The sequence below is a fragment of the Osmerus mordax genome, chromosome 2, assembly GCF_038355195.1.
Source record: "Osmerus mordax isolate fOsmMor3 chromosome 2, fOsmMor3.pri, whole genome shotgun sequence".
Lineage (NCBI taxonomy): Eukaryota > Metazoa > Chordata > Actinopteri > Osmeriformes > Osmeridae > Osmerus > Osmerus mordax.
The window spans coordinates 7324990-7338667 of NC_090051.1; the positions used below are offsets into that span (position 1 = coordinate 7324990).

Below are 13678 nucleotides of genomic sequence, written 5' to 3' on the forward strand. Positions count from 1 at the left end.
TGGGAATCGAATTTCCTTTAACTGGAACTAACGGTTTTTAACAGTGCTGGAATCGATTCAATGGACTGTTGGGAGGAATTAGTTTCATGTTTGGTGTCTTCAGCTGTTTTGATATATTTTCCTAATTGCGTTCGGCTGTCCATTTACATTTCTTATTTGAAAAAAAAAACAAGCTTGAAAAAGCTTGGTTTGTTTGGTCAGAAGAATCCATCAAATGAAAGCAGAATGTTGCTTTTGATAAAATCGTGTTTTTTAAGTTAATAATTAAAAAACATATTTTCAAAAGACTTCAATAAAATTCTTACATATTTGAAGATCAATTTATGTATTTATTTTGTAACAAGCCCTGCTTATATTTTCAATAAAGGTTATTTATAAAGATCACTCTACTTAGTTTAATGCATGGCTGTGATATCCCCTGTAAGCCCACATCTCTCTCTCTCACACACAACCTCTCTTTCTTTTCTCTATTTTCCGACAGAGGGAGATACTGTAGACCTGTGGAGGGGAAAGCACAGCGCTCAGAGAGATATGTTGCACAAGAGTGTTCCCAGCCTGGGGTAGAGCAGATACTGTAGCTCCTCTGACCCTCTCGCTAGAACGACCATGGCAGCACATGAACGCTCACAGCTCAGAACGGAATGTTGGAAGTCTAGAACCAGAATGTTTTCTGGATGACCATGAAGATGCTGTGGTAGCCCTGCTGACTGTCCAGAATGAGACACAAATTGCAAATGTATATACAATCTATATGCATACAAGCACATAAATACTGCACATGCAAAGCTATTAAACAACAGGAATAATTGTAAGTGTGACTGTATCAAAATGAGAACAATACACTGAAACATTTTATTTCACCTTACTAAGCCATTCTACAAGCAGTGAATATTATGAATTATAAATAGACTGTTTGAGAAAATATAATAGTTGAGATCCTTTTTAACAATGTAGAGTTTTATTGTTTAGATTGGACTGACAAACACATATGCTGTGTAAACACCCATGGTGTGTAGTGACATTGTGGTTGTGCTAAATTGAACAGACATGGCCTTATAATAGAAAATAAAATAATTATGAAATAATTCATTTGGATCATGGAGAAAATCAGACATCTAATTAAATTAGATTTTTTTTTCCTTTACTGTTGAAACTCTTGACACTTTTCTCTTCACTGCACGATAGAAATATTGACTCAGTCTTAAGATGTTGGTTTTAATATGGTTCTGCACTGCCGTTGACTCCAGATAGGCTACATTATGAGTATTAGCCAACAAAGTAAACCAAAGCCAAATCAAAGCAAACAGGGTTAGAAAAGGGTCTTTGATCTGGAGTCGGCCATAAGGAACTTCAACACTTCAGTTCAATAGTTTTCAGCTGAAGTTTCTGTGAGCGGTTGATCCTGCAGCTCTCAACCAAATGAAGAACACTGGAATTACATTTCCTAGGAACACAGAAACCTTTGAGGCTATTGACAAGAGGAACCGTACAGGATTTCGATTAGATTACTTACTTCTGATGTTCCTCAACACGAACAAAAACACTCTAATCTGGATATGTTAGATATTAGAAGCAGCATAACAAAATGTATCAATACTTTGTGACTAGTGGACATCCTATTAACGTTGACAGGGTATGGGGATAAACAAAATGAAGTCATAGGAACTTCGCTAACATTTACAGCAGCTGAGTGTTCAAGGTAGGCGCTTTTCTTCACTGTCTAGTTGAGTCAAACTAAGCTGTGTGTATTCTGACCCCTTCCACTGCACTGCCCAGCCTCATACTCCTCAGGCTGCGGCAGCACACATTCCGTCTGACCATAGTTGTGTGTGACATTCAAAGAGGATTATGAGAATGAAATGTGATAAAAACTATTTTCACGTGACCTCTGAGCACTTGACCTCTTGCAGGATAGCATAGCTTGGCACCGGGGTTGAAAGCTCCACACAGCCTCTATTGCTCAGCCTCGCTCTGCTCCACAGTGGTCGACATGGCCCAGACAGACTGTGTGTGGGAGAGTTGCAGATAAAGGGATCTCTGTTTAAGACTGGACTCCAATTACAATGTGGTGCCCTTGCCGGAACACCTCATTACTGCTAATAAATACACATCAATATTGAGATATATTCTTGTGAACACGCTGTATGAAATGTGGTTCCTTCCTCTTCACCTTCACGGTAAGGCCAGGATAAGGAAATATGAGACACTTACATGTGTAACATATTGTAATTCTGACAATAATCAAAACACTTTTGAACAACCTTGACATACATTTTCCTCACATACCCCTCCACACACACACAGACAAATATTCACTAACACACACACGCACACACACACACTTACCTGCCATATTATTACATTACTCTTTATTTGTTACTTGTGGCCAACATAAATAGATTTATGTTCTTGAACATGTTGACAAAGCAGCCATGGCTCATTGCATGTTGATGGATGGCTGTGTGTGCATGGCTAATTATTAGTACACATAAAAGGATGCTGGTATTTCCAGCCTGGCCCAATGGGCCCTGCCAGAGGGGTCAGTGCGTAAATACAGACTGATCCATCTGCGACTCTATCACTTAATCTTGATGTATGAGCACAGAGGTACAAATTAAACGCATGGCGACCTTCTATGGGGTACTGAGCTCAACAGGACGCCATTTGGACTAATTCCTGCATGGAGTTCAGACAAAAAGGTACTACAGCACATGTTGTAATTACTGTGTGTACAGACATCTGGATCTGGGTTCCCAGAGGAAGCCAATACACTTGAAAAAGAGGCCTACTATTATGAACGTGCAAAATTTAGTATGTGCGGGTAAAACAAGTGGAAAGGGTGTGAGTGTGCACGTGTGTATGCATTTGTGTATGGGTTGTGTGTAAGGGAGAGAGAGAGAAAATAGAAGTTTCGGGAAATCATTTTGAATGCAGATGTACACATATGGATACAACTATTGATCTCTTGTGGAGATCTGTTCAAGTTAATCATTGCCATTGAAACAGGGAGCAAAATTGCTCTCTGGATATAGAAGTGATCTAAAAAAAGAAAATAAATTATCTCTCCAAACCCTTGCTCCTTATTATTGTCCTATTTTCTCTCTGTGGGAACTGCTATTTCTCCAATTATAGCCATCCTGCTTTTATTTGACAAAGTTACAGTTCACTTTCAATCCCAATACTATCTCTGTCATTACTGCCAGCATGGGGTCTTCATAAAGGCTTGGCTGCAGACTCTGGGATGAGTTGAGTGCAGGGAGCCTGTGGATCTCATAGCACCTCAATTTTCTCTTCTGGAATGGGGATCAGATTGGATCTGATAGTGCGGGCCAGAGACTGCAAGAACCTCAGGACCAGACTGATATTGTTATTGATCCACATCCTTCACTGCCAAGCTGTGGGCAAAGCCTGTCATGATACTGCCAGATCACACATCAACTCCCACAGCCTGTGTGCTGAAGGTCAGGATGCAGATCATTTTACAACACTATTCATGCCATAGCTTTATGTATAAACTGTTTGCTGATGGTATTTATGTACCCTGCGAGGATTGGATCCAAGTTTATCGTAAAGAGGTCATAAAGAATCATTAACAGGAGAAAATGGTTCTCCAAGCCTGTTCATTGTGCATCATGGTCATAGCTTTAAAATAACATTGTTGTATGAAATGTGTGTGAATTATGATAGCTTCAGTACAAATATTTATAACTTTATTGATAGTTTACTTGTACAAGATGTACATTCATATTTTGTGAATCAAAAGAGAAAAAACACAACTGTATGGTGAATCATGTTTAGGCATGCTTGCATTTGAAATGATAGTAATTCTGATGGTACAACTTCCATGGAGCTTTGATAAATTCAACCATCCCTGAAATGTTTGTAAACTCGGACACGCTACATTTAGGCAAACAATGCACTACAGCCACACCTCTCATGTAACATTTATAAAACATATAAAAATAAATGCAAAGCCATGTAAAATGTACACGTGTAACTATTTCACCTTTCATAAACTTTCAGACAAAATAATAAATAAAAGCACCCATTTGTTTAATTTAAAATGGAAACATCGCTAAACAACTATAATTTGAGATTTATGACCACAGAAAATGGCAATCCATTGTTGAAGGTAGACGTGACTAGGATTCACAGGTTCACATACATGCTGAGACAGTTGTATCAAATGGCCTTTCCACAAACAATAAATCATGTTTTTGACATTCCAAATATTTCATATAATTATTAATCTGTTGGATAATTTCTGGAAATTCTTCTGAATAATTTTAAATACATAAAGCCGCTTTGTTGTTAAATGTGCTCTTTGTAAAAACAACATGCACTATTCTAGAAAAATCAGCTGTATATTTCTGCTATATCAATAATATGTCTACCTCCACAACTAATTGTCATTTCCTGGTGTGTACAGAACTATGTTTGAATACAATGAAGTTTCTAAGTGTTATGGCACATTATTGTGGATGAAGTAACAACATAATATAATATACACTGCTTTAGAAAAACTGTTCTGTTTGGCAAAGAGAGTTGACACCAACAATATCAGCACGTCAAAAATGACTGAAAATTGTCGGGATTCCATATCGTGGAGGATTAACTGCTATGTGTTTACTTTTAATATTTACAGTATTGCACTTAATCTGCACACATTTGCATTTCAGTTTAACTGATGCTTTCTCCATATTTTCAAAATTACAAAAATGCAGCTATACCCTTTTTTCACAAAACATCTTATGACTGTCTCTTTTCAATGTCGTGATGATATCAAATCCCCCCTCATTTAATAAAGTAGTATTTGCTTGTAGTGGCGTTATTAAACACCCACATACAAGACCTGAAGTGCAAAGGCTATTTTCACTTCTAAACCCAGGACAAATCACAATAAGCAGAAAGAAATAAGAAAGAGAGAAAGAAAAATAAGAGAGAGCACAAATTGAGGTGTAAGGAAAGAAAACTGTCTCACTGACACATGCCCAGCAATAGATTTGTTCTCTCCTTCTCGAAGAAGATGGGATTGGTGTTCTTTTCTTTTGGTCCACAGCTTGAGGAAATTGAAACCTAAGAGAGGCCAGTGACCTTTGGCCTGGGAGATGAAGATGTTGTGGGGGCTAGATGGCAGAGATAAAACAGACAGAGGCCAGGCCCATACAGGTCTACTATACTCCAATAGGACTCATGCACTAGGCGGCGGCAGGGAACACAGTGGTTGGAGGCAAACAAGATCATGTCTTTTCATTTTTTTTTCTCTTTTTTTTTACGTGTGTAAAGTCAGAGCAGTTCCGATGTCACTTGGTTGTCTGTGTCTGTCCCACAGTCAAGAGTTTACAATGTCAACATGGCCCTGCCGTCTGCTTAGCCAGCTAGCTTTGTTAAAGCCTCTTCGGGTCTGACTGGCTGGCCTGGTCTGGCCTTCAGACAGACATCCACATGTGTTTGTACGGTCCAGGGGCTGAGATCTGTGCCTGGAGTGGACTGAGCCACTGGCCCCGCAGAAGTCCTGCCTGTTGGGCGAAAAGTAAAAGGTGATTTCATTTGTATTTAATTACCTTTCACTACAAGTGGCTTGTTTTGGCAGCTGGTTTTGTGACAATTTCCCGCTCTCTCTCCTTTTTTTTGTTACTCCTCCTCCTGTTTCCCCCATTCTTTCTATCTCTCTTTCTCTCAAACTCTCTCTTTCTCTGTGTTTCTCTCTTTCAATCCCCTCAGTGTTTTTTTGTTTAGTTTAGTTTTAGCTGTGCGTGTCATGGCCCTTTCACAGGCTCAGTCTTGTGTGAGAAGCGATTATGGGCGTCGGGCGAACGGAGGGGTGGCCCCGTGGGGTCAGAGTCCCAGAGCCTCAGCGTGTTTTCTTGCCTTGAGTCGCAGGTCGGCGATGCTGGAGTTCTTGCTGTTGCTTTTGGCAGCTGCCGCCACAGCCGCCGCAGCAGAGGCTGAGTCCGCCAACGAAGCGATTGGTAGTCCAAAGGGAGGGGGCGGGAACATCAGGTAGGGGGCATGTGCCGCCAGGTGTGGGTGCAGGTGGGGGTGGGAGTGAGCAACACCTTCTAACTGGAGCTGGGCCTGTACCTGCAGGGACAGCCAAACACAAACCCAGGGTTAGTGAGTCCCTGCCCTTTTGCTAGTGTGCGTGTGTGGGAGGAGAGCTCAGGATTTAGGTTTCATAGTCTGACACTAAATTCCCCCTCAAGTCTCCCCCTCTCTAAGCTGTTGCTTACACTTTGTTTTGTAAGAAAATAGTCAAGAGCTGCACTTTGAGCTGGAGCCCCTTTCTGCATGTCAGCTATTCCAAAAGTGAATGAATCATACATTGCAGTCAGACACCACATCCAATTTACTAGTCCAGTATCAAAGTGTTTCTAGGACACTGAACAGATTAGTTTAATTCAATCTGAGCCCTTCTTTATACCCTTGGAAATATGCACCAGCTTGTTATCATAATTATGTATTCAATTGCATAAATAAACTATTTTGCACCAAAAATATTCACGTATTTAGAGTTATAAATATTTATCCTGACATATTCCTGAGCAACGGGGGGGAAATCGTATGGAGCATAGAATATCAGTGTGCAAATTCTTGGCAATTATTTTTTAAGAAGTAGGTGAAAATTTGCCATCCTTTTTCTTCAGACAGACTAGTGTAGCCTCTTGCCATTCCTCATGTGCTTCAAATACCAAAGAAAGCACCCGGAGAAGTGGAGAGCTTCATGCTTTCTCATCCATAAAAAATACTTTATCTAAGTCCACTAAGTCCATGCATGACCAGAGTAATGGAGGGCTAACTGTTTCAACCAATTTGAACTTTTCTCAGATTCAAAATAGTCAAACTCATGCTAAACACGTCAAATAATTGTTGTTTAACTTTCACATTGAATTAATTTGGTGGTGGAAGACTTCTCATCGCAACACCAGTCTCTACTCCCTCAGCATGTTAATAACACGCTGTCTCTGGGGCAGCAAGCATAGTTTTCTACATGAAAACGCAAAGAGACTCACACCAGAGTCTCTATACTATGCTATAGTCACAAACTGTCGGCCACTGGTGGGCTCCAAACAAGTCAGAACTATTAAGCATACAGTACGCCATTTATAACAGGCCAGAGGACATAGCTTTAGCTTCGTCTCCTCGTGTGCCTTGTGTGAAGCGTGTTTGCATGCAATGTCTGTGTATGGCGTGTGTAATCGTCTGTATGGGTTGTCTTGGATAAGTGGTAAATGTATCTTTGTGTATGTGCTCATGCATGCGTTTTTGGTCATTGAGTTAATATGTATGCTTGCGTTTGAACAACGTCTGAGTGCTGACATGCTTATATGAATGCATGCACGCATGTTCAGATTCACCCACTAGCCCGGTCTGCCAGTGTACTACGGAGTGAGTGTGTCCATCCTAGAAGCTGTGCCTCAGTCCTGCATAAAAGAGGCCACTCAGTATGCAGGCTTTATGCCTCCACCCCTGTCAGTGTAACTCAGTGCCAATATCCATAAGAGCCTTCTCCATTCCTCTGCTTTCATCATCTCTTTTATGTGCCTAGCACTCTGTCGGTTTAATTGGACCTGTACTCTTCACTGAAAACCGCGATGACCAGGACGCAGAAGCACACACCACCAGATCACAAGTCCGTCCTTGCCCCCTACTTGCTCACTTCTCCTGCTCACCTCTCAACAGAAAAAGATACCGAAAAATTATGGGGTTGGGCTCTGGGTGTGAAAGTCCAGTTGGTCCTTGTAACACACCACCCATCATACTGTTAAAGTCAATGGATAAGTCTTTGTCCGCCATTCTGCTACAGTACAGAGTATTGCATTTCAACCCAAGTTACACTGTGAGAAAACCAAGGAATATAGTTGTCTTTTTTTTGATGTTTCAAATATGACAAAAGTCTTGGTATTTCACAGAATCTGAGATCATTAGAAGTGCTGTTGAGAATTATTTTATGGCTGGAAACTATGCTGAACATTTGTGGGGGAATTAACTTAATTAACATAAGTTATTTAATTTAGCAGGGCAAGTTAATAATAATACCAGGCTACTTCCAAATGAATGCATTGATGATTATAAAAGCTTGTTTGATCCAATTTTAGTTAGAATAGAAATATAAATGGTTTAAATGTTTATGTTATAAAATTCCATTCTGTAATTTACGCAATTTCGGTGGTAATGAAAACAATTGCTTACCTGTTGGAAAGGCATTCTCAGGGCCCCCATGTTGACGTACGGAGCTACTCTGCAAGCGTCTAGGTGACTGGCGGTGCCCAGGATGACACCTGCGGAGAACGGAGAGATGTCTGTCAGACAGCGAGACAGTAGGGTGAGATAGTGCGTTGGAAGAGTTTGTTCAAAGTAGGAAAAACGATGCTTGAAATCTGATATTAAATATTTTAATGTAATGCTTCATTATTTAAGGTAATGCACAGCCGTGGATAAACCAAAATGGAAGCCTCCACAACCTCGAACAAAATACACATAGGCCTCTGTATTTATTGCGATTGATCAATGATGTGTAGGCTAGTTAATGCCACGACTACAGCGAAATTGTAATATTAATCAAAATCATAATCATAATAATGTTTACCTTTGTGCATCTGGTTTTCTTGTTTTCGACATTTTGCCCTTCTGTTCTGAAACCAAACCTGTAGGTAACACATACAATTAGTAATTATCATGACGTTCATATTTTCACTAATTAAAATAGATGTAACTGCTTTTAACATACTTAGTATACATATACTATGCTAGCAGTATATTAATGGAGCAATGCCGCCGTGATTCCTTATTTTGTGTGTTGCCCAAAATATAGCCTACAAGGTGAAAGGGTCAGGAGACGATCTAATTCGTTTAGTCTTCCAAGCTCCGTGTAGTTTGCAGAGGCTGTGTCGTCTCTTGTTGTTAATCATCATCAACCTAATTTCCCTTCTGAATATCATTATCTTCAACGCCCCCCCCCCCCCAGCCCCCCTCGACCCTGCAATGATTTTCATCATATTATTTCCCCTCCGACCTTTCAATGACTACTATTTACAGTTAGGAATTAGCAAGTCCACGGACCACAAAGGGCGCAGTCAAATGACTCAAGGTGCCGCAACCATTTTAAACGCGTGGATCGTTGAGGATGTGTTGATGGGGCTGCAATAACACGGTTGTCGATAAAGCAGGCTTTATTGGCATATGCGCTGACCACAGATGATTAGTGGACTTCAATAAGTGGTAATGGAGGCTATGGTTCAAATGCAATTTTTTACTTATTTTAGAAAGGACAACGAACGATAATTTAAGCCTATTTGTTTCAGGCCTAGCCTACTATTATTTTTCAAAATGATGTTATTATTGTTGTCATTGTTATGATAATAATTATTAGGTGTTACCATTATGATTGGGTGTTGTTGGGTTTTTGTCATTATTACAATGTGTAGGCTATTGCTTTTGTTATCATGTATGCATGTTTTGTTATCTTTGTAACTATCTAACTGTAACAACAGTCAGAAATAAAAGCCTTAATTGAGAACCATTGGTGTTGTCTCAGAGGTCTGTATTGACACAAAAACTACAAATAAATCAAACGTTTTACAGCTTGGGATCAATTCCAATTACACGGCAGTATGCTAAGCAAAGTGAACTACACTGGTTCAGACAGTTATTTCTTCATTAAGGACCACTCAATGATGCGCTTCACAAATACCCTAATCTAATTTCCTTTTGATTTTTATTAGAGACAGTGAATAATGACATTTAATTTAGCTGTGCACCAGAAACCCAAAGATATTAGTCCTAATCGGGTTACTGCCTGCTCCTCACCAAGCTCTCATAACTTTCAATTAGATTCTTGACAGCTGTGCGGAGCGGGGCTTCTGTTCAGGCGAGTAAGTGCAGGTTAATACCCGCTATCTAGCACATGTCTGACAATTTACTTACGATAGATTGGGGTTGAGATCGAAAATCTGTCCCTCAGCCGTTCTACAACAACGTGGCCTCAGCTCAGTGCTCTTTGACAACCCGGCAAATTCCATCAAGTTGTTGTGGACTAGCCTATACTAGAAAGGGCCTATACGAAGATAATAGCCTACAGCTGATGCATTTCCGTCTGCAGCCTACAAACGCTTAGACTTAAAACAGCTGAACATTGCACTTTAGTTTCATCCTAGATCAGATTATTTTTTAGATAGGTTACTGTTCCTCTGCAAACTGACCCACGTTGAAGACCTCTAACATAGATTTGATTGCTGAACGTGCAGTAGGCTACAACCGACACAGTTGAGCCATAATTACATTATATCTAATCCTTTTTTATGGGAACAGTCTATCATCCCAATGGCAAATATTACAAAGAGAATGCGGGGGTAAATGAGGTGACTGACATAAGAGAGTGTCCCCTGCAGCAGACGTCTCATCTCTTTATTAGTTTTAATGATGTGGTAAGATCTTTCACAGGCACACGCAACTTTTGAGAGATGGAAAGACGCCATTGTTAAAAACGCATATTCTAGACGATTTGTGTGCGGTTTTGACCAAAAGCTAAATTATTAATTTGCCTTTTTTATTTTTTTTATATTAGTTAGGAGTTGTTAGTAGTACACCTAGTACTAGTAGCCTACTACTAATAGTAGCCTACTATTGTTGATATTATATTGTTATTAGGCTACGTTGCCTCTTAGCCTAAAAAATATACAAGCCTATAGTTGTGTTCTTACTAAAATCAGTTCTTTGGGAAAATCAAAAAATCATATCGACAATAATAAGAGGTTGAACTAATTCAGTCTGTTGGCTATTAGCCGACTACCAATCTAGTAAAATACAGTCGTTAAATAAAGCAGTGTTGCTTCTGGTCTCTTAATAGTTTATGTGTTCTGCATATTGCATTATTTGTTTGATTGCATCATTGAAGACAGCTCAACACGTCTGCAGAGTGTGGAACTCAACTAGGCCATAAATTATTGCGTGGGCTAATGATAAGCCTAAATGTTGTATGTATTCCAAAGGCCTGTTATTTTGGGCACATGACTGGACATCAGAATCCGTTACCCGTATACGGAATTGATGTCGATGTTTTACATCCAATAACCTTTAGGCCTACTGTTTTTGGCCTCCACAGTATAATTTTAGAAACGGCGCTCACCTGCACTCTGGCCTCTGACAGCCCCAGCCTTTGGCTCAACTCCTCGCGCATGAAGGCGTCCGGGTAGTGGGTCTCGTCGAAAAGCCGCTCCAGCTCGTTGAGCTGCTCCAGGGTGAAGTTGGTTCTGCTCCGCCGTTGCTTCAGCTTGCTCTGCGCGTCCTCGTCTTCCGACTTTACGTCTTCCTTTTTGTCCTTACATTCGTAGATCCCTGTGTAAAATACAACTAGTTAATTTCTATTAAAAGTCACACTTGTGCTTTTTGTATGCATGCATTACACATCCATATTGCCTAGTCTGCACTACATTTTGCACACACACAAAAACATTATAACAAATAGGCCTATATGTAAAAACAAGGAAAGTATTTTGAACAGCATTAGTTGCTGCTAGTTACTGCGGCATTTAGGTTCGATTCTGTTTTACCGAGAAGCCTTTTGGTTGATAAATTGGACTGTTTACTTAGACATCATAAGCAACATTTCACTGCAAAAAAAGCCTATTATTCCATCACCCAGACGATCTCATGTTGACTATCTCGTAATGAAGTCCACTGCTGGTTTCTCAATATACAAATACAAATAGGCGATAGAAGGTTTAATTGAATAGTTGCTGAAATGTTGTGCCTTTTACCTTTGTTTAAACACAATTTATAGATAATAATATCGAAGGTAGCCTAATGTTACCCAAAAAAATCATATCGATGGTTTAACAGGTTAGGATGTCCTAAATGGTGGTTTATAGACGTTTGCAGACTTTAAAAATAATATTCCGTGTGTGCTAAACACGTTCAGAATGTTTAGAATGATAGACTGTATGTGAAAGCCCACGTTCTTGTTGCATAGATTTTTCTGTCTGGGTATTCAGCTCACAATAATAAAAGATTTTGGGTGAGGATTACTGTGATGACTGTGTTGTATTAGGCTATAGAATAGCTGACTTCATTATTGGAAGGCCTATCAAACATTAGCTTATAGTCTACGTAGCCTATTTACACTAGTCTATTTAGAATGATGAAGATGAGAGATGAGCCTATATTTAGGTATTTATGTTTGATTTCTTTAACTTTACATGTTCATGTTTTATGAAAATCAAAATGTTGCCTACGGGTGTAGGATCACTAATGTAGTAGCCTACAGTTGTTTCAAAGTTGAAACGCAGCCAAACAGGACAAAATGTCAAGTAGCTATGCTATTCTGTAGGGTGACACAGAGATGAAAGTATCATCATCTTATCCTATTCATTAGCACGGTGCAACATCGATCGAATGGACCTTAATGTTCTTTCATTATGATTTGTTTCGAAATGACCAGCAATGATCAACAGCTGCGTTGAAAAACATTGTTGGCATCCTGACAATAGAATGTATTTTCCCAAATATGTTAAATACTAAATTATTAACAACACAGACTGTAACCAATACTTCAATTGAACCAAAACAACGTTTTATTTAGATTAGTTGTAAATGGCTATACATATTGTCAAGGTAAACATTAAGGGGTTGATGGCTAAGCTGCGAACTGCATGAATCTCGTACATTCACGTCGACAGACTCGAACGACATTCATTCAAAAACCCACCTTCTGAAGACCTTGAAACGTTAAAGTCCTTCAATTTTTCCTTTTCTAATTCTACGTGTTCCTTGAATAGATGAACCGGACAGTGGTTGCTGCTTTCCGTTATGTCCTGTAGATTGGTCTCCGAGTTTCCGAGCTCCCTTGCCCGTGCCAAGCCACTCTCCAAAACTTCCCTGTACGTGATACTCTCCTTACTGCTCTCCTTCGTTTTTTGGTCAAAGGATTTAGAAACGAACGCCGTAAGTTCTTCCATGGTTAGTGGTCCTGATAACGGAAATCCACTATAAATTAGCTATACCGTTACACTGTATTGCTCTTCGCGTTCGGTCGTGATTGCAGCGATAGGAGGGGTGGAGAGGAGGTGAGATCACTCTAGCTGTTATGAGTGAGTATTTGAGAGCAGACTATTTATACACAGCCACCTCAGCCCAGCCCCCATCTCTGTGTCTTGAGCAATTACGGATGGCTCGACTTTTCTGAATTCAACTTTCAGCAGCTTTTCCAAAAATCAATGTTGCGACGGAGGCGGTTAATTCAATTACGGGTCATTAAAAGGCCGGTGCCTTACGGTTAAATGCGGGTGAGATCTGTAGCTTATGTTTAATTAACTCGGTGCTAATTTCATTAACATGATTATGACTTATGAATAGTCCTACGGAGAGACTGGGGTTGACCCTGTAATTTTTTTTTGGGGGGGGGGGGGGGGGGGGGGGGTTGACAAGTGGATCAGGTGAACTATAGGCTATAATAACAACAGACATTGCCATGAGTCGTTTAGATGGCCAAGTTTCAGTTGAAAACACAGGACAGTTAGTCTACCTCAAATTGTAGGCCTGAAGTTTTGTTTTAATGACATAGCTCAGGCTACATATTAAAACAATTGGGCTATTGGGCTAATTATATATATTTTTATTTATTCTTTTTTTAAGTAGGCTTTGGTTGATTGGAAGATTACACTTTTTAGACTGATTGAAA

General features: G+C 39.8%; 1 protein-coding gene across 2 annotated transcripts; it reads right to left on the reverse strand.

The window, feature by feature from the left end:
* Positions 1 to 3693: 3693 nt before the first annotated feature.
* On the reverse strand, positions 3694 to 12956 carry shox (shox homeobox). 2 transcript variants are annotated; one of them, XM_067258248.1, is made up of 6 exons: positions 12707 to 12956; positions 11129 to 11337; positions 8591 to 8648; positions 8194 to 8282; positions 5872 to 6084; positions 3694 to 5519 (listed from the first exon to the last, which is right to left on the reverse strand). In XM_067258248.1, exons 1-6 carry the CDS (start codon positions 12954 to 12956, stop codon positions 5430 to 5432), a joined length of 909 nt encoding a protein of 302 aa, XP_067114349.1. In that variant the 3' UTR covers positions 3694 to 5429. The 2 variants fall into 2 exon arrangements, with proteins under 2 accessions (XP_067114349.1, XP_067114341.1); XM_067258240.1 differs by having other exon boundaries at positions 8194 to 8303.
* Between the last annotated feature and the right edge of the window lie 722 nt (positions 12957 to 13678).